The 25,465-nt window shown below is 40.3% G+C and overlaps 1 protein-coding gene across 1 annotated transcript; it reads left to right on the forward strand.

Annotated features, from left to right (window-relative positions):
- Positions 1-3,406: 3,406 nt before the first annotated feature.
- On the forward strand, positions 3,407-24,808 carry NOX1 (NADPH oxidase 1). The gene is made up of 12 exons (XM_007992248.3): positions 3,407-3,778; positions 9,031-9,141; positions 9,386-9,470; positions 9,808-9,959; positions 10,055-10,236; positions 10,325-10,457; positions 16,563-16,655; positions 17,463-17,698; positions 17,915-18,077; positions 18,421-18,567; positions 19,098-19,222; positions 24,054-24,808. Exons 2-12 carry the CDS (start codon positions 9,082-9,084, stop codon positions 24,178-24,180), a joined length of 1,503 nt encoding a protein of 500 aa, XP_007990439.3. The 5' UTR covers positions 3,407-3,778; positions 9,031-9,081; the 3' UTR covers positions 24,181-24,808.
- Positions 24,809-25,465: the final 657 nt, after the last annotated feature.

Raw genomic sequence — 25,465 nt, forward strand, 5'->3', positions numbered from 1 at the left:
ATCTTTTATCTAGGAAGGCAATGCTTCACATTAAGTTATGTTGATAAGGTGATGAGAGAGAATATTTCATCCAAGAATACTGCTATTTCCTGAAGGGGTAAAAACCCCACAGGGAAAACCCCTGTGGTTCTCATAGGTAGGGCTGGTCTATCTAAGCTGATAGCACAGTTCCGTCCAGAGAAGGGAGGCAGAATAAACTTATTCATTCCCGGGGACTCTTGGGGTAGGTGTGCGTTTTTCACATCTTGAAGACTCACAGACCCTGAGCTGGATAAATGTCCCATTCCTGAAGGACCTCTCCAGAATCCGGATTGCTGAATCTTCCCTGCTGCCTAGAGGGGCTCCAAACCACCTCTTGACAATGGGAAACTGGGTGGTTAACCATTGGTTTTCAGTTTTGTTTCTGGTAAGTGATGTTTGACTTCCTATTAATCAGGAAGAATTAAGGAGAAATCATGTTTGTTAATATTTGTAAAATAATTTGAAAGGGAAAGATTCCATGCCAATTATTGGGTTCCTCAGGACCAGTTAGTTAAAAAATACAACTCTGGGTCAGATGAGAGGACAGAGGCAAATAGCATGCAATTGTTCATGTTGTCAAATCACCAGTATTTGGAATTTCAATCTGTTTTCATTTTCTGTCGTCTCCCTTTCTCTTCCATCTCACTTCTAACTACTACCATGAGTGCTGATTTCTCTCTATCTTTCCTATACTGGTCCCGTCAAGATTTCAAAAAGTCGCTGAATGTTTGAGATGAAAGTGATCTTAGAGATCATCTGGCCCAGCACTACCCACTAGAAATATAGCAAACCACATAATGTATTTCCTAAATTTTCTAATACCTGCACTGAAAATGGAAAAATAAACAGGTGAAGTTAATATTTAACAATATAACTCATTTAACCCAACATATCAACAGATCCTTTCAGTATGTATTCAATATTGAAAATATTAATAAGATAATTTACATATTTTTATTTTTACTGAGTCTTTCAAATCTGATATGTATACCCACAGCACATCTCAGCGAAGACTAGCCACATTTCAAGTGCTCAGCAGCCCCATGTGGGTAGTGGCTGTGGCATTGCATAGTGCAGATGTAAACCAACTTATTGATTGTACAAAGGAAAATAAGACCTAGATGTCACACAATGAATTGACTGAAGAGGCATCACTCGAACCCAGCTCCCCAGTGACATTCAGGCCAGAACCCCTTTACCACCCTATGTATGCACAATCCCTTTCTCCTAACACTCAAACACCTCTCTCTACTCTCATTCTTCCATTTCTGAGCCACAATTGAGCCTGGGGATCCCTGTGTCCTTTCTCACTTTCCTAGATCTTCATTCATTACTCTTTCTCTTTTCTCCTATTTTGCTTTTGGGTCCCACAGGCGAAACAGGAGAAAAGAGAAGGTGTGATGCTTCTTTTTTCTCCTGTCCACCCCCTCGCTCTCCCACCAGGTGCTCCAGGGAAAAATATGTGAGTTTTCCTGGAGGGTTGTTTGTTTTACATTTAACAAAAGTGCTTATTTTGTCAGGCTATCCCATGACATATTTTAAATGCTCAATGCCTTATATTGAGTTCTTTTGCACAATAATGGAAAAAACACTAGTTTAGGAGAAAGAGAACCTGGCAAGTACTTTGAATTCTGCTACTAACTGGGTGACCTTGATCAAATTATTTATCCTCTCTAGACTTCAGGTCCTGTATGTGTATGTGGGGGGGACTGGGCAGGGGAGGGGAGCAGGGGATTAATAAAGTGACTAGATTAGATAGAAATATAAGGGTGTTTCTAGCTCTAAAATCCACATTTACCTGCATTTTTCCCCTCTTATTTTTTGCTGGGAGAGGTTACCAGCTATGATGGTGACTCACATTTAACTCTCTAGCTTTGAATTTCCATCCCCCACCAAACCAGCTGGCAAGCTTAGACTTCTCATTATCTCTGATATATACTCCTATGCACTGATTTTTAAATAAAAAATAAACTACTTAAAAATAGTTTTATTCCTCCTTCCTACCAGGTCTTGTAGTTTACCTACTTTGTCGTTCATAGTGGAGGAAATGACAGCTAAGATGGGGAATGGAATTCATTACTCCTAGATATCACTGTATTTCATCATTTGCCTTGCCTACAATTGATGATGGGCTGACACAGAGTTATTTGCCCCTGTGTCTCTTTGCGATCCAGAAATATTTCTGCTCCCTCTAAATAAACTTCTCTCCTCTGTCTTCCAAATTCTGGAGGTATCTGTGACTGTTGACTTTCTCTTCTTTCAAAGACGTTTCTCTGGAAGACACTCAGCTCTGGAAAAGGGTATCTGAGCAAAGGAGGCAGGAAGAAATTGATTGGTAAAGGAGGTTCGGTGGTGACACAACTCTGTAGCTAGCATTTATTGATCTCTTACTAAGCCCCAAGCATTGCATTAATCACTTTACACGCATTATCTGATGTTAGCCTCATAGCACTACTATAAAGTAGGTCCTGTTATTATCCTCATTTTACAGGTGAAGAAATTGAGGTTTAGAAAAGTTAAATCACATGTCTGTCTGAGATTACAGAGCTATTAATTGGTGATGCTACAACTTGACTCCAATATCACACTTTAAATCACTATATTACAGTACTAAAGGTGTGTGAGTGGTCTAGATCTAAGGATTCTGAATAGGCCATGTCCTAGGCTAAAGGTCCTTTGCCTGTTGTGCTGAGATGGTTCTGACTCACACTGGGTCAAGGGATATATACTAGCGCCCTGGAGACCTGTCGAATTACAGACTGTCAAATCACCTTCACACTTGAGCTAGAGACCAGTTGGTTGGTCCTCAAGGCAATGGGCAGTGAGTTCCAAATTTCACGTTTAGCCAGTGCAGAGACAGAACTTGGGACAAGCAAAAGCAGTCTTAAGAGCTCAAATGAGTCCAAAGGAAAAATAGATTAATTTGAAAAAAGACTCACAATCTGAAAACAGGAGAATGTATGTCAGGGTATAATTAAAAAGGCAGGCCTATCTGGAATGGTTTAGTTCTTTTCAGATAGGTATTGTTATAGATGCTAAATTTGTTCTTTGTTTCTTCAGATATCCATTTATTCACTTATTGCCATCTTTTAGGTGCAACAGTTTGAATGCTGTAGTCCAAGAATTGGCAAATGTTTCTGTAAAAAGCTAGATAGTACATATTTTAGGCTTTGCAAGCCATATGGTCTCTGTCCCAACTACTCTACTCCGTCATTGTATCACAAAAACAGCCATAAACAATACAGAAATGAGTAGCAGTGGCTAAGTTTCAATACCACTTTATTTATGGTCACTGAAATCTGAATTTTATATAACTTTCACATGCCACAAAATATTCTTCTTTTGATTTTCTCAACCATTAGCAAATTTGAAAATATAAAATATAAAAAACCATTCTGAGCTTGCAGGCTGTGGCAAAACAGGTCATGGGCCATGGACCTCAGTTTGCTGACCATGCTCTGGTCTAATGCATGTCTCAAAGTGCTGACTCACTCTGAAAGCCAGTTAGATACTGGCAGGATTGTACTCATTTAAGATGAAAACAGGTAAACACAAAATAGCCAAAATGGCGACACTCTTCCTATCCCTATCCTTTATTTACTCCTTCCCATACTCAAATTTCACTGTATTCCTTGCATGTTTTTTTTTTTTCTTCCTCTAGGCTGTTTGGTTGGGGCTGAATGTTTTCCTGTTTGTGGATGCCTTCCTGAAATATGAGAAGGCCGACAGATACTACTACACAAGAAAAATCCTTGGGGTGAGTATCACGGTTGTGATGGAGGAATCCTATTTTTTTCCTTATCTCTGATTCTGGCTTCTTTGTGACCCAATGCCCTGATATCCTCTAGGGCTAGGGTTGCCAGAGAAAGTACAGAATGCCCAACTGACTTTGAGTTTCAGATAAATGACAAATTATTTTTTGATATAAGTATGCTCCAAATATTGTATGGAACACAGGTATATGAAAATATTTTTTAAAATCTGAAGTTAAAATTTAGCTTAGCATCCTGTATTTTTATTTAATAAATCTGATAACCCCATCTAGGGCACACTACCCAGACCCAATAAAGGAAACATGCCATAAAGAAAACTATTAGGCAGTAGTTTTCAAACTGGTTTCCAGAAACTCGGGTGTTCCTACAGGGTATGAGGGGAAGGCTAACTGGGCAGTGCTCCTGCTCCTGCCCCTGTTTCAACCAAAGCAGCCTATATCTATCTATGAACACCTGCTTACAATTTTAAGGAAGTATTTGTTTTTTTTTTTAAAAAAAGGAAAGTAAAAAAGAAAAAACAAACACAACTTGAAAACACTGCTGTCATGGAAACATACCTCTCTATCAAATAAGAGGGATACTTAGGGGAGTCTCATGAGTGCTACAGAATTCAAGGCCTGCAGAAAGGAGGGCTCAGGTCAAGGTTACACAACAGAGAAGCTTGGGGAAGCGGCAGATCAAAAACAGAAGAGGGAGGGAGTGGGTAGGGCACATGGGTGTGGAGGTGACCAGGAGGAAGCGTGGAGTTGAGGATGGTTCTCTCACAGGCTGATGAACCCGGACACTGCCTGGTTAGAAGAGCATATTTGACTGCTACCTCTAGTCTATTATGCAATAACAGAGGATTTTAAAATCACTTTCATCTTGACAGTGTCTTTTTTTTTTCTTAGTAGCTTTCAGTATCCTCCCAATGTACATGTTTAAAGACAGCTTGTCCTTTTAAAAAATGCTTTTTTCTCTCTCCATAATCAAAGAATCCATGTTGAGATCACAACTAATTTGAATGTTCTGTTCATGGTTTATTTCACCCTGCTGTTTTCCATTTTAAATGTTCATCCTTGATCCTTCTTTAGAAAATAACTCCAAAGGAGGTATTAATTTGCTTTAAAAATAGCTTTTTACTAAGAGAATGATGCAATAAATGTGACTAGTTATTAACAGCTTGATTGCTGCATGACCAAAATGTCAGCAGCAGAAAATAAATTATGCTGATGTCCCATGGACATTTTGTTTTTTAAAAATTATTTAAAAATTGTTTATATATGTAGGGGGTATAACTGCAGGTCTCTTTCTTTCCTTCTTTCTTTTTTCTCTTTCTTCCTTTCTTTCTTCTTCCTTCCTTTTCTTTCTCTCTCTCTTTCTTTCTTTTCTTCCTTCCTTCTTTCCTTCCTTCTTTCCTTCCTTCTTTCTCTTTCTTTCTCTTTCTTTCTTTCTTTCTTTCTTTCTTTCTTTCTTTCTTTCTCTCTCTCTCTTTCTTTCTTTCTTTCTTTCTTTCTTTCTTTCTTTCTTTCTTTCTTTCTTTCTTTCTTTCTTTCTTTCTTTCTTGTTTTCCCTCCCTTCCTTCCTTCCTTCCTTCCTTCCTTCCTTCCTTCCTTCCTTCCTTCCTTCCTTCCTTCCTTCCTTCTTTGTTTTCATTCTCTTTATTTTGAGACAGGGTCTTTCTCTGTTACCCAGGCTGGCATGCAGTGGCATGATCATGGCTCACTGCAGCCTCGACTCTCCCAGGCTTCAGCTATCTTCCCACCTCAGCCTCCTGGGACCACAGATGTGCACCACCAAGCCTGGCTAATTAAAAAAATTTTTTTTGTAGACATGGGGTCTCCCTGTGTTGCTCAGGCTAGTCTCAAAACTCCTGGGCTCAAGTAAAATTCCCACCTTGGCATCCCAAAGGCCGGGTATTACAGGTGTGAGCCACCTTGCCCAGCCACAAGTGCAGGTTTCTTACATGCATATATTGCATAGTGATGAAGTCTGGATTTTTAGTTACCTATCACCTGAATAGTGAACATTGTACCGAGTGGGTCATTTTTCAACCCTCACTCCCCTCCCACCCTCCCACCTTTTGTAGTCTCCAATATCCATTATTCTACTCCGTAGGACATTTCATTTTTAAGACCCTATTTTAAAAAATTAATTATCAGTAATGCCGCTTGCAATGAGATCAAACCATATATTAGGTTGGTGCAAAAGTTATTGTGGTTTTTGCTATTAAAACTGTTTGCAAAAACTGCAATTACTTTTGCACCAACCTAATAGAAGGGTATAAGTAAAATGTGAAAATCTCCCTCCCACCCCACTCCCCGGAGATACACACACACAAACACACACACACACAGACAGACATGCACACACACTGACATAAGCTCACAAATGTATCAGACACATAGGATTTGTTTTTGAGGTGGGTACTATTGTTTATTCACGTTTTCATTTTCATATAGTCAAATTTGCTGTTTTTTTGGTGTACGGTTCTATGAGTTTTGGTAAACACATACAATAGGATACACAGTTTTTTTGTTTTAACCGAAAAAGGGATCACTTTAGATATTGGCTGGAAATTGCTTATGTTAATATATCTCACATATATCTTTTTTTTTTTTTTTTTTTTTTTTTTTTTGAGACGGAGTCTCACTCTTTCGCCCAGCCTGGAGTGCAGTGATGCCACCTCCTGGGATCAAGCAATTTTCCTGCCTCAGCCTCCCGAGTAGCTGGGATTACATGTGCGCACCACCATGCCTGGCTAATTTTTTGTGTTTTTAGTAGAGATGGGGTTTCACCATGTTGGCCAGGCTGGTCTCAAACTCCTGACCTCAAGTGATCCACCAGCCTTGGTCTCCCAAAGTGGTAGAATTACAGGCATAAGCCACTGCACCCAGCCTCAGATATCTTTCCATGTGAGTGCCTAACCAGTGGTGTGCTGAAACCAGCTCATATCAGGTTGCAATGCCAGTTGTGTGCATCTCTTCCCAGCTCTACATTCAGTGGTGTTCAATGACATCAAGTTAGTGTCTTGAAATCCACCATGGTAGGAGTATTTACATCATCAAAATTGGCAAATGCTAGAAATCAGGAATCCCCCTCCCCCTAAAAAGCTAGTCATTAAAATATTTACCATCACTGCATCACTGCATAGAGCTCTCAGCCTTTTAAGAGAATAACAATTAATTACATTGGTATACCATAATTTATTTAAACATTTCACAGGTTATTTCTTCAACTCATGCTCTCCTTGGGAAAATACAGAGAGCAATTTGATTCACTATGAAGTAGAGCAGATAAGCAGCAGAGGAAGAAGTTTAAATCCATAGTCAATGATGCATTAATGGCAGCAGGAGTTCAATTATAACACCAGTGAGTGGGGATCTAGAGAAATGAACATACATTGGCATATTTAAATGTGCCGCAATGAGGAAAAAATGTTTTCTCTAAAAAGAATTCATCCTATACAGATAGCCACCACAGAATATGGAACTGTGAAATTATAGTCCTATATTTTCAATTCACTTGCCAATTTTAGCTTTAAGAAATCTCTGTGATTCAAATAAGCAAGTAGTGGGAACCAATGTGGAAATGCAGGATTTCTGAGATGAGCAGAGGAAATTTACTCAGAAATGGAACAGGCTGTCTGTACCGAAAGCAGTCGGAGCGTGACTCAGCAGAGGGAAAAAACACAGGTCATGTGGAAAAACCAGAAATGGAAAACAGTAGGGCAGCTTTTGTTCACCACACTGCCTGACATTCTTAGCCATTATGGATACTAGACAGGTCTTGTCCTGGTGTATTAAACTGATATCACATGTTCCTGGGTTTACGATGTAAGGAAAAATCAATGTTGTGCTTCATAGATAATTAGAAAAAGGCCAAGAAATTGTTAACCTTAACCCATACCCTTCCTTTTAGAAAGTCTTTGACATGCACACAATATAAGGCTGGCCAGTCAGCTGAAATGCAAAAAAATTGCCTGGCTGCTGCTGTCAGCCCCTTTGCTATGACAACGTTGTCACCAACATTGTCACACTCTATAGCAGTCCCAAGTTCATGAAGTAGACTCAGAGACCAGTTGTACAGAGTTGAGGAGAGAAGTCAGATTTAGCTGCCATGGAGTTAAGCATATTCTGTCCAGCTTATACCTAGTAAGGCCTGTTTTTCTGGGCTAAATACTTCTTTGAAGCATTGATTTCTTGTCTCCTTTGCTAGCAGTTTCTACTGCTGGATCAGGTTGTTCTTGATTTATGCTGCCTGGCCACCCAAGAAAATCAGCTTAAAATTTTGCTCCTCTGAAGTTCTCCCTTCTCAAATATCTACCTGTTTAAAAATTTTACTCTAAGAGGTTTGCTAGTCTTGACTAACTTTGTTCAATTTTAAAAGACATTTTAATAGAATTGCTTAAAATTTTAAGGGTTTTTATTATATAACTATTATGTGCTTATAATTGCAATATTAGAAAATACAGAAAAGAATAAAATACTATCTGTAATTATACCTCTAAGTATGAGCTTTATTTAAAATGCAAATAAAGGTATATATGATCCTTGGCCAGGCATGGTGGCTCACGTCTGTAATCCCAGCACTTTGGGAGGCCAAAGCAGGCAGATCTCTTGAGCTCGGGAGTTCCAGACCAGCCTGGGCAACATGGCGAAACCCCGTCTCTACCAAAAATACAAAAATTAGCTGGGTGCGGTGGTGCATACCTGTAGTCCCAGGTACTCGGGAGGCTGAGGTGGGAGGATGGCTTGTTCCCAGGAGGCGGAGGATGCAGTGAGCTGAGATCTCACCACTGCACTCCAGCCTGGGCAATAGAGCCAGACCTTGTCACATATATGTGTGTGTGTGTGTGTGTGTGTGTGTGTGTGTGTGTGTGTGTGTGTATGATCCTTAGGACTTTTTTACAAGTGGCAAATAACAAAATTATAATTAAGAGTATTAAGTAAAATGTTACATCCATAGAATGTTTTGCTAACATGTAATCATTAAATCCTCTTTTCTTTCATGTGAGTAAATGTAGTCAAACATTTCCAAACTACTGTCATGAGAATATCTCAATTCAATATTAAATTCAGTATATTTTATGTATTCTGCAAACAGAGCCTGGCCTGATAGTGTTAGCTACAGAGAGAGGGGAGGCAGCTGTAGCCCTGTTCATTTGCAGGCCTCAGACGAGTGGGCTGGGTCAGTGGCTCACATGCTAGATGGTGAAATGAAGCAGCTAATGGTCTCTTTTTCTCCTCTGCTCTAGTCAACATTGGCCTGTGCCCGAGCGTCTGCTCTCTGCTTGAATTTTAACAGCATGCTGATCCTGCTTCCTGTGTGCCGCAGTCTGCTGTCCTTCCTGAGGGGCACCTGCTCAGTGAGTCCCAGCCACTCCTAAGTCAACTTTCACATTAAAGAAGGAGACCCCAGACTCCTCAGTAGGACCGTCCAACACCATTCTCCTAGGAATGGAAGGCAGAAGTCTCCTTTGGTAGCTAAGGGGGTGGGTAAGGGTGGGTGAGTATTGGCATGCTATGTGCAAGAAGACATATTGGTTATGAGTTAGTGAATTTAATAAAGCTGGCTGGATACATCTGACCATGATCACTTTACATTTGTAGTTTTGCAGTCGCACACTGAGAAAGCAATTGGATCACAACCTTACCTTCCACAAGCTGGTGGCCTATATGATCTGCCTACATACAGGTAATGCAGGCAATCCATGAATCTGCAGACTCCAGGGCATTCAGAATCTTGCTTCATTCATCCATCCATATGCATATTCAAAAAATATTTATCGAGCACTGGGCACTATTTGTCAGGCACTGTTCTTGGCCTATTTCCATGAGCTTAAGTTCTATTCCTTTGGGAACAGAGTAAGTATAAACAAGATCTCTGTGCAGTCGAGGGTTTATTGGGCACCTTCTATGCACTCAGTATTCTGCTAAGCACTATAATGCAGGATTCTTCTAGTCTCATGGAGCACACCCGCCGTGATGTTGCTGAGATGCCTCTTAACATTTCTTTTCATCTTTCCATTTAGCTATTCACATCATTGCACACCTGTTTAACTTTGACCGCTATAGCAGAAGCCGACAGGCCACAGATGGCTCACTTGCCTCCATTCTCTCCAGCCTATCTCATGATGAGAAAAAGGGGGGTTCTTGGCTAAATCCCATCCAGTTCCGAAACACGGTGAGCTGACTTTCTAGCAAAGCATCTGAGATCAGGTCATGAGCAGGAAGTGCACAGGTGGACATTGTGTCAGACTGATATTTCTCCTTTCACAGACAGTGGAGTATGTGACATTCACCAGCATTGCTGGTCTCACTGGAGTGATCATGACAATAGCCTTGATTCTCATGGTAACTTCAGCTACTGAGTTCATTCGGAGGAGTTATTTTGAGGTCTTCTGGTATACTCACCACCTTTTTATCTTCTATATCCTTGGCTTAGGGATTCATGGCATTGGGTAAGATCCTCAAACCCTCATTCTCATGGCCCAGCCCCTGACCTTGCATAATTCTTTGTCCCAAACCATCCTTCTTTGTCTATTTCAGTGGAATTGTCCGGGGTCAAACAGAGGAGAGCATAAATGAGGGTCATCCTCACAAATGTGCAGAGTATTTTGAGATGTGGGATGATCATGACTGCCGCTGTAGGCGCCCTGAGTTTGAAGGGCAGCCACCTGAGGTAAGAGCCCTATGAGCAAGGACAGACTCTTGTTAGGAGCTGTTACTGTTATTATTCTTATTATTACTCTTATTGTTATTATCATCATTATTATTAGCTCAGTCCTGTGCTGGGTCTTATGAAGGATATCCATGGGGTTCCTACCTTTAAGAAACTTCCAATATCACTGGCAACAGGCAATTACAAGGGGATCTTGAAGAGAAAAAACTAATAGTTCTTGCATGTTGTGAGACCCTCTGCAAAGGTAATAATGATAGCCCACATTATTAATTGTGTTTATCATCTGCCAGCCTTGCTGCATAATATGGATTATTTCATTTATATATAGCAATAACCTATGAGATATGTACTTCTTTTTTGTCTAAATTTTGAAACAAAAGGACAGGAATCCAAGAGATTAAGTAAACTGACAGGCTCTTACAGTAAGTAAGTAGTGGAGCTTGAATACAAGCCCAGGCCTTTTGGATTCCAAAAGTTTGAACTCTTGACCACTACACTGCCCCAAAGCTCAGCTGTGATATTCCAGTCAAATTCTGGGGGGAAATAAAGCATTCTTGAAGTGGGCTTTCTTTGGTGTTCTAAGACTATGCTTGGAAATTTTTGTTAGATACTGGGCGATCATGAAACTGTGTTCTAGGGAACTCAAGGTGTGCACCAGGGTAATTCTTGCAGATATTATGATTTACCTTTGCTTTCTCACAAAATAGGTTATATTGAGGAGTAAATGGAAGGGGAAGGTTGATTTGTGGTGCCTCAAAGTACTCTGAGAATGATTAAGGTCTTTAAATCAGATTCAGGATTAAGAGCAATAGCTTAGTTCTCATCTGGAACACGAAAAATATATAAAACAAAAAGTCTTATAAAGTTGGCATTTTAATTCAGCAGGAAAAGGATAAATTAATAATTTTTAGTACAAGAAGATCATCATCTGGGAAAAAAGGTATATTTTCATTTCACACCTTGTACTAAAATATGAATCGAGGATACATGAAGCAAAAATTTACATGTAAAAAAACCCATAAAAGTACTTTAAGACCACATGGGAAGTTTTTTCTAATATTGAAATGGGGGAACATGTTTCTAAATAAAATAAACCATCCTGAAGCCATAAAAGAAGAGATATTTTTGCATGGCAAAAGAAATCCCCATCGGGCCAGGCACAGTGGCTCACACCTGTAATCCCAGCAATTTGGGAGGCTGAGGTGGGTGGATTGCTTGAGCCCAGGAGTTTGAGACCAGCTGGGCAACATGGCTAAACCCCATCTCTACAAAAAAATGCAAAAATTAATTGGGCATGGTGGCGTGGAGGGTGAGGTGAAAGGATTACTTGAGCCTGGGAGGTTGAGGCTGCAGTGAGCTGTAATCATGCCACTGCACTCCAGCCTGGGTGACAGTGAGATCCTGTGTCAAAACAAACAAACAAACAAACAAACAAACAAAAATTCCCATTGTAAATAAAGATAGACAAAAAATTACCAAGTAGGAAAAGTATTTACAACTCACAGGCCATGGACTAATTTTCTAATATATCAATAACTCCTAGAAATCAATAAGAAAAAGCCTAATAACATGATAAAAAGAGATAAGATATGAACAGAATGATCTCAGAAATGGAGATATATCTTTATCTTAAATATATGAAATGATGCTTAATGTTATTCATAATGGAAAAAATGCCAAATAAAACCACAAGAATCTGTTAACCTGATAGATTAGCAAAGATAAAAAACCTGCTAATGTATGGTGTTGGCAAGAGTATGGAGAAATGCTCTTATGCATTGCTGGTGAGAGTGTAAACCTATACAACTGCTTGTAGAGAGTGATTTGGCAGTAGCAATTAAGCTTTAAAACTCGACTTCCAATTTATTCCACCAATATACTTAAATACATGTTAAATTACATGCATTAAGTTATTCATTACAGCATTGTTAAATAGAAAAGAAGATTGGAAACAAGTGTCCCTCAATGGGGAACTAGTTACATTTTGGGACTTTCATGCAGTGGAATAGTCTGCAACCAGTAAAACGAAAGAGAGAGCACCATAGACACTAATAGGGACCAGTCTCTAAGATGTTAAATGTAAAAGGCAGGGCAGTGTATATAGTCTCCTATCATTTGCATTGAAAAGATCATTTAAATGCCTGTTCTCCAGAAGAATTCACAAAATAATAACATTACCTCTGGGGATCTGGAGGGGAAGGAGGATTTGCTTTTTATTGTATATCCTGTTGTACTTTCAGATTTTGTACCATATACATGTATTACCTATTTAGAAACTAATTTTGTAATAAGATAGATGGAGTGCTAGCTACACAAATAAAGAATGGACCACTAGCTACACTAATAAAGAAAAAAGAGAGAAGATCCAAAAAACACAATCAGAAATGACAAAGAGGACATTACGACTGACCCCACAGAAATTAAAAAAAAAAAAAAACCCTCAGAGACTACTATGAACATCTCTATGCATATAAACTAAAAAAAAAAAAAAAAAAAAAAAAAAAAAAAAAAAAAAAAAAACCTAGAAGAAATGGTTTAAAAACCTAGAAGAAATGGATAAATTCCTGGACACATAATACAACCTCCCAAGACCAGACCATGAAGAAATTTAATCCCTGAGCAGACCAATATTGAGTTCCAAAACTGAATCAGTAATAAAAAAACTTACAACCAAAAAAAGCCCAGGACCAGACAGATTCACAGCCAAATTCTTCCAGATGTATAAATAAGATCTGGTACCATTCCTACTGAAACTATTGCAAAAAAATTGAAGAGGGTCTCCTTCCTAACTCACTCTGTGAGGCCAGCATCATCCTGATAGCAAAATGTGGCAGAGATACAATGAAAAAAGAAAACTTCAGGTCAATATCCTTGATGATCATCGATGAAAAAATCCTCAACAAAATACTGGCAAACTGAATCCAGCAGCACATCAAAAAGCTAATCCACCACGATCAAGTAGGCTTTATCCCTGGGATGCAAGTTTGGTTCAACATAGGCAAACCAATAAATGTGATTCATCACATAAAGAGAACTAAAGACAAAAACCATATGAGCATCTCAGTAGATACACAAAAGGCTTTCAACAAAATTCAACATTCCTTCATATGAAAAACTCTCAGCAAACTAGGCATTGCAGGAACATATTTCAAAATAATAAGAGCCATCTATGACAAACCCACAGCCAACATCATACTGAATGGGCAAAAGCTGGAGGCATTCCCATTGAAAGCTGGAACAAGACAAGGATGCACTCTCTTACCACTCCTATTTAACATAGTGCTGGAAGTCCTGGCCAGAGCAATCAGGCAGGAGAAAGAAAGAAAAGGCATTCAAATAGGAAGACAAAAAGTCAAACTATCCCTGTTTGCAGACAATATGATTCTATACCTAGAAAACCCCATAGTCTATGTCCAAAAGCTCCTAGATCTGATAAACATCTTCAGCAAAGTTTCAGGATACAAAAGCAATATACAAAAATGAATGGCATTGCTATACCCTGACACCCAAGCTGAGAGTCAAATCAAGAATGCAATCCCATTCACAATAGCCACAAAAAGAATAAAATACCTAGGGATACAGCCAACCAGGGAGGTGAAAGATCTCTCCAATGAGAGTTACAAAACACTGCTCAAAGAAATTAGAGATGACACAAACAAATGGAAAAACATTCCATACTAATGGATAGGAAAAATCAATATCATTAAAATGGCCCTACTGCCCAAATCAATTTACAGATTCAACATTATTCCTACCGAACTACCAATGACATTCTTCACAGAATTAGAAAAAAACTATTTCAAAATTCATATGGAACCAAAAAAGAGCCCAAATAGCTAAGGCAATCCTAAGCAAAAAGAACAAAGCTGGAGGCATCATGTTACCCAACTTCAAACTATACTACAAGGCTACAGTAACCGAGACAGCATGGTACTGGTATAAAAACAGACACACAGACCAATGGAACAGAAATAATGTTGCATACCCATGACCATCTGATCTTTAACAAACTCAACAAAAATAAGCAACGGGGAAAGGACTCCCTGTTCAATAGGTAGTGCTGGGATAACTGGTTAGCCATATGAAGAATGAAACTGGACTCCTTCTTTACATCGTATACAAAAACCAACTCAAAATGGATTAAAGACTTAAATGTAAAACCCCCAACTATAAAAACCCTGGAAGACAACCACCCTGGAAGACAACCTAATACCATTCAGGACATAGGCCCCGGCAAAGATTTCATGATGAAGATACCAAAAGCAAATGCAACAAAAGTGAAAATTGACAAATGGGATCTAATTAAACTAAAGAGCTTCTGCACAGCAAAAGCAACTATCAAGAGAGTAAACAAACAACCTAGAGAATGTGAGAAAATATTTGCGAACTACACATCTGACAAAGGTCTAATATCTAGCATCTATAAGGAACCTAAACAAATCAACAACAACAACAACAAAGAATAAATTATCCCATAACAAAGTGGACAAAGTCTCAAAAAAAAAAAAAAAAGTGGGCAAAGGACATAAAGAAACACTTTTCAAAGAAGACACACATGCAGCCAACAAGCATATGAAAAAATGCTCCACGTCACCAATCATTAGAGAAATGCAAATCCAAACCACAACGACACACCATTTCACGCTCTTCTTTTATGGCTTCAGGATGGTTTGTTTTATTTAGAAACATGTTCCCCCATTTCAGTATTAGAAAAAAACTTCCCATGTGGTCTTAAAGTACTTTTTTGAAGAAATATGTGTATGGTATATGTACCATTTTAATCATTTTTGAAGTAAACATTGTGGCCATTACTTTACTCATGTATAATACTTTTTCACACCTTAATTATTTATCTCCATTTCCTGGAAGTGAAGTTCCAGGGTAAAAGAGAAAGAACACTTTTGAGGCTATTGAGATGTGCTGCTCAATTGCTCTCTGGGAAGATGTTGCCAATTTGCATTTTCAGCCATGTGAAATGCATGTTCAATTTGCATGCCCACGTGAACACTCCCATTTCCCTGAATCCCAGTTAATGCTGGGCATTATTACTTAAAGTTGTTTTTCAATTTGAGAGACTAAAACGGTATCTTGTTTTAATATTTATTACTCTGACTATTTCTGAGGCCAATATTTTTTTCACATTGTTATTACCCATTTCTTAAATATATTTTTCCTCAAATTCAGCTAGAGAATTTTTTCAAATAAGAAATGACACTGAATTGCATAATGTTCACTCTGTTTGACTTATCCCATCTCTGCCTCTTCCTTCCCTAGAGATACTCAAGGAAGTTATTTACTTGCATCAGCTTAAGAAACCTCACTTCACACAGTCCCAATGTATCACACTTGAGCAACTGTGCAAGAAAGGACATAATTTAGTATTGCTAGGAAGTACATTTTTAGTAGTTCCTGTACAGGTAGAAACAAACTGCTGCTTTGCAAAGATCTCAGGGATAGAAAGGCTGCTTTATTTATTTATTTATTTATTTATTTGTTTATTTATTTATTTATTTTATTTATTTTGAGATGGAGTCTCGCTCTCTCACCCAGGCTGGAATGCAGTGGCGCAACCTGGGCTCACTGCAACCTCCTGGATTCAAGTGATTCTCCTTCCTCAGTCTCCCGAATGGCTGGGACTACAGGCGCCCACCACCACGCCCAGCTAATTTTTTGTATTTTTAGTAGAGACAGGGTTTCGCTATGTTGCTCAGGCTGGGTCTCCAACTCCTGAGATCAGGCAGTCTGCCCGCCTCAGCCTCCTAAAGTGCCAGGATGAGCCACTGTGCCAGGCCTTAAAATTAAATTTTACATGTAATCTAAGAATAAAGATGTTTACCATGTATCCCATTTCTGTGCTTTTCTCTTGCTTCTTGGTCAGACTTGTAAATTTCCAGGAATTGGTCTGTTTTATGAATAACAGATTAGCAAACGACACCGTTGTCTTTTATTTTTTCTATTTCCGTCTTCCAGATTTGGTGAAATTAGTACCTTAAAAATGATACACATTGGAGAACTCAGTAAAGAATGAAGGATGAACTGCTACACAAATAAGTCCTAAACAAGAAATTAATGTGTAATCTCATTCTTAACCCTGTCTCTGTGCAGTCTTGGAAGTGGATCCTTGCACCGGTCATTCTTTATATCTGTGAAAGGATCCTCCGGTTTTATCGCTCCCAGCAGAAAGTTGTGATTACCAAGGTAAAGAATATGCACTTTCCTCTTGCTGTGATGAGTTCTCTTCTATCAGACTATAGAACTAAATTTTTATGTTGTCACCCTGAAGGGAATAAAGAGGAACTTGGAGGCCGGGCACCGTGGGTGGTAATCCCAGCACTTTGGGAGGCCGAGGAGGGCAGATCTGTTGAGGTCAGGAGTTCGAGACCAGCCTGGCCAACATGGCAAAACCCCGTCTCTACTAAAAATTAAAAAAAAAAAAAAATTAGCTGGGCGTGGTGGTGCCCACTTGTAATTCTGGCTACTTGGGAGGCTGAGGTGGGAGAATCACTTGAACCCGGGAGGCGGCAGTTGCAGTGAGTCGAGTCGAAGTCACGCCATTGCACTCCAGCCTGGGTGACAGAGAGAGGCTCTGTCTCAAAAAACAAAAACAAAAACAAAAAAAACTTGGGTTTGGCATACAGTGCTGGACAGAACTGGGAAAGAGGGGCTTCGCCGAAATCATCAGGATGATTGTTTGGTGCACACAATGTTTGTTTATAAAGTTGAATTGGTTGCTAGCATTTAAAAATCTGGATGGAAGCTTTTGTTTGATTTTTTTTCAAAGCTATTTCTTGCTTCTCTTGAAGAATCAGAAAACCTGATAACATTGTCATAGTTCCATATTGCAACCACTATCTGGAGCTAAGTAGCTGCTGCCCTCTTTAGAGAGGATTTGTGTTTGTAGTTCACCACTGTCACCAGTCCTCTAGCTTCACTCATTTGCTTTATCTGCCTGTCCCTGTCGCCATTAGAGTTTGCCTTCTTTGGTCTATGTGCTTCATTCACTAGGTTGTTATGCACCCATCCAAAGTTTTGGAATTGCAAATGAACAAGCGTGGCTTCAGCATGGAAGTGGGGCAGTATATCTTTGTTAATTGCCCCTCAATCTCTCCCCTGGAATGGCATCCTTTTACTTTGACCTCTGCTCCAGAGGAAGATTTCTTCTCCATTCATATCCGAGCAGCAGGGGACTGGACAGAAAATCTCATAAGGGCTTTTGAACAACAGTATTCACCAATTCCCAGGTAGGTCCTTGAGACCAGAAGAGTCCCAGACCAGAATGCAGACTGGCAGAAAAGAGAAAGCAATTCTTCCTTGAACCTTAAGTTTGGTACAATAGAATAGGATTAAAATAAATATGCAGAAGTCAACCATGGGAACAACTATGTTTCTGGGAGGATGTTTGAGGTTAGAGGTGGAGGGGAGTCTTCAGTTGCCCGTTATCTTCTGTCTTCTGCCAGGATTGAAGTGGATGGTCCCTTTGGCACAGCCAGTGAGGATGTTTTCCAGTATGAAGTGGCTGTGCTGGTTGGAGCAGGAATTGGGGTCACCCCCTTTGCTTCTATCTTGAAATCCATCTGGTACAAATTCCAGTGTGCAGACCACAACCTCAAAACAAAAAAGGTATAATCCCGTATATCACTTTTCATCTGACCTGGGTCTGACAAGTCTATTGCATTCTTGGGTTAAGTTCTTTACAATTGATAAGAGCAAGCTATCCCTGGGGTTATGAGAATAAGTGACCACTTCTCTTGGCCAGGACATCCACTTCAACAGATTTATCATAAGAACAGCGTCTTCTTTTCTATTTGGAGTTTAAGATAACCCTGACCAAAGATGTTGGAAGGCTCTTTCCTAAGGAAAATTGTCAGAACTCTGAACATTCCTGCTGCCTAAAGTTTGCGGCTCTGTAAATGTGACTTTTAAGGTCACCTAATAAGGCTATGTTCTCTTTTGCTGATTTCAGATCTATTTCTACTGGATCTGCAGGGAGACAGGTGCCTTTTCCTGGTTCAACGACCTGTTGACTTCCCTGGAACAGGAGATGGAGGAATTAGGCAAAGTGGGTTTTCTAAACTACCGTCTCTTTCTCACTGGATGGGACAGCAACATTGTGAGTCCAAATAACACACTAATTCACCTAGTAAACATAAGACGAATGTCAGACAAAGGATAGTGCATATGGATTAGAAGTTATTTCTTATGATTTCCTACCTGACCTCACACTCACACACAAGTTTAAAAGTGGTGGAAAGAAGGAAGAGGCAGCTATCAGGACTTGGTTTTTCTTTTCTTTCTTTTTTTTTTTTTTTTTTTTTTTGAGACGGAGTTTTGCTCTTGTCACCCAGGCTGGAGTGCAATGGCGCAATGCCGGCTCACCGCAATCTCTGCCTCCTGGGTTTAAGCAATTCTCCTGCCTTAGCTTCCCGAGTAACTGGGATTACAGGCATGCACCACCACACCCAGCTAATTTTGTATTTTTAGTAGAGATGGGGTTTCACCATGTTGGTCAGGCTAGTCTTGAACTCCTGACCTCAGGTGATCCACCCACCTCGGCCTCCCAAAGTACTGGGATTACAGGCGTGAGCCATGGCGCCCAGCCTAGGACTTGGTTTTTCTAACTTTTTATTCCTCTGAATCCAGGTTGGTCATGCAGCATTAAACTTTGACAAGGCCACTGACATCGTGACAGGTCTGAAACAGAAAACCTCCTTTGGGAGACCAATGTGGGACAATGAGTTTTCTACAATAGCTACCTCCCACCCCAAGTAAGTATATTTTCCTCCAGTAAGATGAGTTTGCGGGGGCCATGTGCGGTGACTTACTGCCTGGAATCTCAGCACTTTGAGAAGCCGAGGCAGGTGGATCACCTGAGGTCAGGAGTTCGAGACCAATCTGGCCAACTTGGCAAAACCCCGTCTCTACTAAAAATACAAAAATTAGCTGGGTGAGGTGGCGCATGCCTGTAACCCCAGCTACTTGGGAGACTGAGGCAAGGAGAATCACTTGAACCTGGGAAGCAGAGGTTGCAGTGAGCTGAGACTGCGCCATTGCACTTCAGCCTGGGCAACAAGAGAGAAACTCCGTCTCAAAAGAAAAAAAAAAAAAAAAGATGAGTTTGCGGAGTTAGGATTTAGGAAAGGTATTACAGCATGTTGAACACTCTTAAGAAAAGATCTCTGGGGCAGAAACCTTTTGTGCCATTCTTAGATTCTTGGTGAAGATTGAGGAAATTTCATCTGGGGTTTTAGAAAAATAGGGTCATGATCTTGAAATTGATGAAAAGAGGTTTTTTTGCCCTAGCAAACTCCATTCAAACAGTGAGGCAAGTAGAATCAGTTCTGATCTATCCTACCAAACAAACTAGAGAACTGGAGCAATTCAAATGCATTTTTTGGGGGAGGGGACTCAATAATCTCTACTTAAAGTAACAAAGGTATTATCCAGTTTACTGGCCACCCGAGCTCAATCTTTCTGGAGGGTTTTGAGACATGTTAGAGCACAAAAAACCCTGGTGCTATGAAATCAGCCATGCCAATGGGAAGGAGATGAAGCTGAGATTCCCTGAACAAGTAGGCAGGTGATGATCAATTCAATGCTACAAATATTCTTGATTACCTTTTTTTTTTTTTTGAGATGGAGTTTTGCTTTTGTCGCCCAGACTGGAGTGCAGTGGCATGATCTCTGCTCACTGCAATCTCCGCCTCCCAGATTCAAGCGATTCTCCTGCCTCAGCCTCCTGAGTAGCTGGGATTACAGGTGCCCACCACCATGCCCAGCTAATTTTTTTGTATTTTTAGTTGAGATGGGGTTTCACCATGTTGGTCAGGCTGGTCTCGAACTCCTGACCTCAGGTGATCCACCTGCCTCAGCCTCCAAAAGTGCTGAGATTACAGGCATGATCCACCGAGCCCAGCCTTGGTTACCTTTTTTTTTAAAAATTTTTATTTTTTTATTATACTTTAAGTTCTAGGGTACATGTGGATAACATGCAGGGTTACTTTTTATAAGCTCAGCTCTCACCATTCTAGAAGCTTTGGAGGTTGAAAAAGAAATAGGTTCTTGCCCTCAAGGAGAATACATTTGAATAAGAGACACACACAATCACCTCAAAGCAGAATAATGCACTCCGTGAAACAGGTGTGTGGACGCTAGAGGGAAGAAAAGTCTATGGCCACATGGCATGAGGTGATTAAGAAAGGCTTCAGGAAGGCAGTGGCTAGAGCACTGAGTGACTTGGATTCAGATGATCCTGGGTCCTCATGCTGGTTCTTTTTTTTTTTTTTTTTTTTTTTTTTTTTTTTTGAGACACAGTCTTGCTTTGTCACCCAGGCTGGAGTGCAATGGTGCGATCTCGGCTTACTGCAACCTCTGCCTCCTGGGTTCAAGCTGTTCTCCTGCCTTGGCCTCCCGAGTAGCTGGGATTACAGGCGGCCGCCTGCCATCACACCCAGTTAATTTTTTTGTATTTTTAGTAGAGACAGGGTTTCACCATGTTGGCCAGGCTGGTCTCGAACTCCTGACCTCAGGTGATTCACCCACCTTGGCCTCCCAAAGTGCTGGGATTACAGGAGTGAGCCGCTGTGCCCGACCTTCATTCCGGTTCTGACACTGTCTAGTTATGAGACCTTGAACTTCAGAACCCTCTGATCTTGATTCCTCATCTGTAAGACAAGGGTCATATTAGTGAATGCCTGCTCTACTCACTTGCAGGGTTGTTGTGACAATTAAGTGAGACAATATATGAAAAAAATGCTTTGTAAACTGTAAAGCAGCATATAAGCATAAGAGATGCTAATTATCCTGTTGAATGTAACTGAAGTTTTGAGAGAGTATGAGGTTGTCAGGAGAGAGAGAAAGAGAGAGAGGGAGAGAGAGAGACTAGCAAGGGACAGAGTACCAAGGAATGCTGCCTAGGTTATATGGGAAGGGAAAAAGACAAACCAGGGAAGAAATAGGAGTACACAGAGAAGCGGTGTCACAGAACCCAAGGGAGCAAATATTAGAGAAGCATGGTCAATAGTGTTGGAAGAGTAGCAGGGTCAGGAAATATTTATTTAGCTTAAGCATATTTATAGACAGAACAGGGACCATTACATAGAATAAAATAAATACATGAAATAGGGGAGAGGACTAAGATGGCCATAATAAAAGATGGACAATAGTGTTAGCAAGGAAGTGGAGAAGTTGCAATCCTACTACATTGCTTGTGGGAATGTGAAATGGTACCACACTTGGGGAAAACTCTTTGACCGTTCCTCAAAGTGTTAAACACAGTTTCCGGCCGGGCACGGTGGCTCACTCCTGTAATCCCAGCACTTTGGGAGGCCAAGGCGGGTGGATCACGAGGTCAGGAGTTCGAGACCAGCCTGGCCAACATAGTGAAACCCCGTCTCTACTAAAAATACAAAAAATTAGGCCGGGCACGGTGGCTCATGCCTGTAATCCCAGCACTTTGGGAGGCCAAGGCGGGTGGATCACGAGGTCAGGAGTTCGAGACCAGCCTGGCCAACATAGTAAAACCCTGTCTCTACTAAAAATACAAAAAATTAGGCCGGGCGCGGTGGCTCATGCCTGTAATCCCAGCACTTTGGGAGGCCAAGGCGGGTGGATCACGAGGTCAGGAGATCAAGACCATCCTGGCTAACATGGTGACACTCCATCTCTACTAAACATACAAAAAAAAAATTAGCCGGGTGCAGTGGCGGGCGCCTGTAGTCCCAGCTACTCAGGAGGCTGAGGCAGGAGAATGGCGTGAACTCAGGAGGTGGAGCTTGCAGTGAACTGAGATTGTGCCACTGCACTCCAGCCTGGGTGACAGCAAGACTACGTCTCAAAAAAAAAAAGGTGAAAAAAATTAGCCAGGCATGGTGGTGGGCACCTGTAATCCCAACTACTCGGGAGGCTGAGGCAGGAGAATTGCTTGAGCCCGGGAGGCGGAGGTTGCAGTGACCCCAGATCACACCATTGTACTCCAGCCCAGGTGACAGTGCGACACTGTGTCTCAAAAAAAAAAAAAAAAAAAAAAAAAAAAAAAAAAAAAAAAAAAATCACAGTTTCCATACGACCCAGCAATCCCACTCCTTGTTATACACCCAAGAGAAATGAAAATATATGTCTACACAAAAACGTGTACATGATGTACACAGCAGCATTAATCATAATAGCCCCAAAGAGAAAACAAGCCAAGTGTCCATCAATAGATGAATGGATGAAGCAAATGTGGTATATTCACATACTGGAATATTATTTAGCTATAAAACAACAACAACAACAAGGTACTTATACATGCTACAACATGGACAAATCTTGAAAACATCATGCTGAAAAACACCAGACACCAAAGGCCATGTATTGTATGACTTCACTTATGTGAAACGATCAGGATAGGCATACCCAACAGAGACAGAAAGTAGGTAAGTGATCGTCTTGAGTAGGACAGGGTAGTTGGGAGGAAATGAGGACTGGTAATGTGGATAGGGTTTCTTTTGGGGATGATGAAAATGTTCTGGAATTAGACAGCGGTGATGGTTGCATAACTTTGTGGCTATGCGAAAAAGCACAAATTGCACACTTCAAAGGGGCGAATGTTGTGGTATAGAAACTATACCATGATTAGATTTTTTAAAAAGAGGGGGAGAGAAGGGTATGAGAGAAGGAAGAAGAAGGTGAGACCCAGAGCACAGTTGGAAAGATTAGCCTTGGCAAGAAAGAACACCACCTCTCCAGTAGGAGAAATTTTGAGGTGGGGATAAGCTCACAGTGGATGGGTTTAATGGGAGCTAATACATATGTACTTGCTATGTGGCAGGCATTTTTCTCATTTCTTTACATGTTCTTATTTAATCCTTAAAACAACCCTATGTGGTGGGTACTATTTTTATCCCCATTTTACAGGTGGGAAAGCTGAAACAGAGAGAGGTTAAGAAATTTGCCCTTCTCGGGCATTGTGACTCACGACTGTAATCCCAGCACTTAGGGAGGCTGAGGCAGGTGGATCACTCGAGGTCAGAAGTTTGAGACCAGTCTGGCCAACATGGTGAAACCCCATCTCTACTAAATATACAAAAATTAGCTGGGCATGCTAGCGCATGCCTGTAGTCCCAGCTACACAGGAGGCTGAGGCAGAAAATTGCTTGAACCCGGGAGGCGGAGGTTGCAGTGAGCCGAGATCGTGCCACTGCACTCCAGCCTGGGCGACCGAGCAAGACTCTGTCTCAAAAAAAAAAAAAAAAAAAGAAAGAAAGAAAGAAAAAAGAAATGTGCCCAAAGTCCCACAGGTAGGATAAATGTCAGAGCTGAGATGTGAGCCCAGACAACGCAGACTGGCTGCACAGTCTGGCACTTAGCCACTGCACTGTCCTATGTCTCTCATCTGTGTTCTCAAAACAGGGAAGGCTGAGTGCTGAAAGTGTTAAGGGCTGAGAGCATATTTGGGGTTTGTGCGCAGAAAAGGTTAAAAAACTACCATGAAGAACGTGGGAGTTAACAACCAAATTTTTATTCAAGGTTCTTGGAAGTAGTAGAGGCCTAACAGAGGCAGTTTCTCCATTCTATCATTGTTGCATTCTAGCCCGTACTATTGTTCTGTTCCTACAGGTCTGTAGTGGGAGTTTTCTTATGTGGCCCTCGGACTTTGGCAAAGAGCCTGCGCAAATGCTGTCACCGATATTCCAGTCTGGATCCTAGAAAAGTTCAATTCTACTTCAACAAAGAAAATTTTTGAGTTATAGGAAAAAGGACGGCAATCTGCATTTTGTTTCTCCTTTGTATCTTCAGTAATTTACTTGGTCTGGTCAGGTTTGAGCAGTTACTTTGGGGTAAGAATGTACCTCTCAAGCCTTGACTCTCTGGTATTCTTTTTTTGATTGCATTCAACTTCGTTACTTGAGCTTCAGCAACTAAAGAACTTGTGAAGTTCTTAAAGTTCTGAAGTTCTTAAAACCCATGGATCCTTTCTTGGAAAAATAACTGTAAACCTTTCTGGACAGCCATGACTGTAGCAAGGCTTGATAGCAGAGGTTTGGTGGTTGAGTTATACAAATAACCCCAGGTGATTTTATCAATTCTGGTGTTACCATCTCCTGAATTTTGGTTTGTAATCTTTTGTCTCTCCCATCCCCACAGAAGATTTCTAAGTAGGTTGACTTTTTAAATAAAAATTTATTGAATAATTAATGACAAACATAACAATAAACATAAATAATAAACAAAATTACTGAGAACCCCATCCCCATATAACAGCAACAGTGTACATTTTTACTGTTACTTTTGATATGGTCTTATCCAGTGTGAACAGCAATTTATTCTTATTTTTGCTTGTCAAAAAATAAAGGATTTTCTTCTTTGCTTGATGAATGAGTCTTTTGTTACTTCTTTTTGGGCTCTCCATTGTTCTTTTGCTCTCTCTTTTGTTCTTTTTGGGAAAGAAAATCTAGAAAGTATGCTAATTGTAATTGAAATTGTATTATAATTGCAAGTCAGCTATATTGTCGTCTTGTATTATTCTGTTAAAAGCGATTGTGAAAACCTGAACTCCATGTTAGGACGACTTATTTAGTCAAGAGGAGCTCTTTATCACTATTTTTATTAAAGGAGTTTATTAATGTCTAGTTTAAAAAATAATTTATAATTTTCATAGATTTTTGTGGACTCCTGCCTATATCGCTAAGGAATAATTCAGCTAATGACATAAACAAAACGCCTTCGTTCTCTATCAGAATGCTTTTTATTTCTGCCATCTACCCAACCTCAGCCTAGAAGGACCACACTGGCTCTGGGATGTTAGGCGTCACAGTGAATCACTAGAAGGAGAGAAGCCCAGGGCTCTTAAGAGAGAAACCTCACACTTCATTGTGCCCAGACAATTCAACTCATTATAGATTTAGAAGAATGGTTCTACTGAATTAGCATTATATTATGTTTTTTCTACCATTAAGTGACCAAGAATGAACAAATGGTTGTTTCTAATATTTTAGGAACCTCTATGGCTTGAGGAATAAAACCTTTTT

Source organism: Chlorocebus sabaeus, chromosome X (genome assembly GCF_047675955.1).
Source record: "Chlorocebus sabaeus isolate Y175 chromosome X, mChlSab1.0.hap1, whole genome shotgun sequence".
Taxonomy (NCBI): Eukaryota; Metazoa; Chordata; class Mammalia; order Primates; family Cercopithecidae; genus Chlorocebus; species Chlorocebus sabaeus.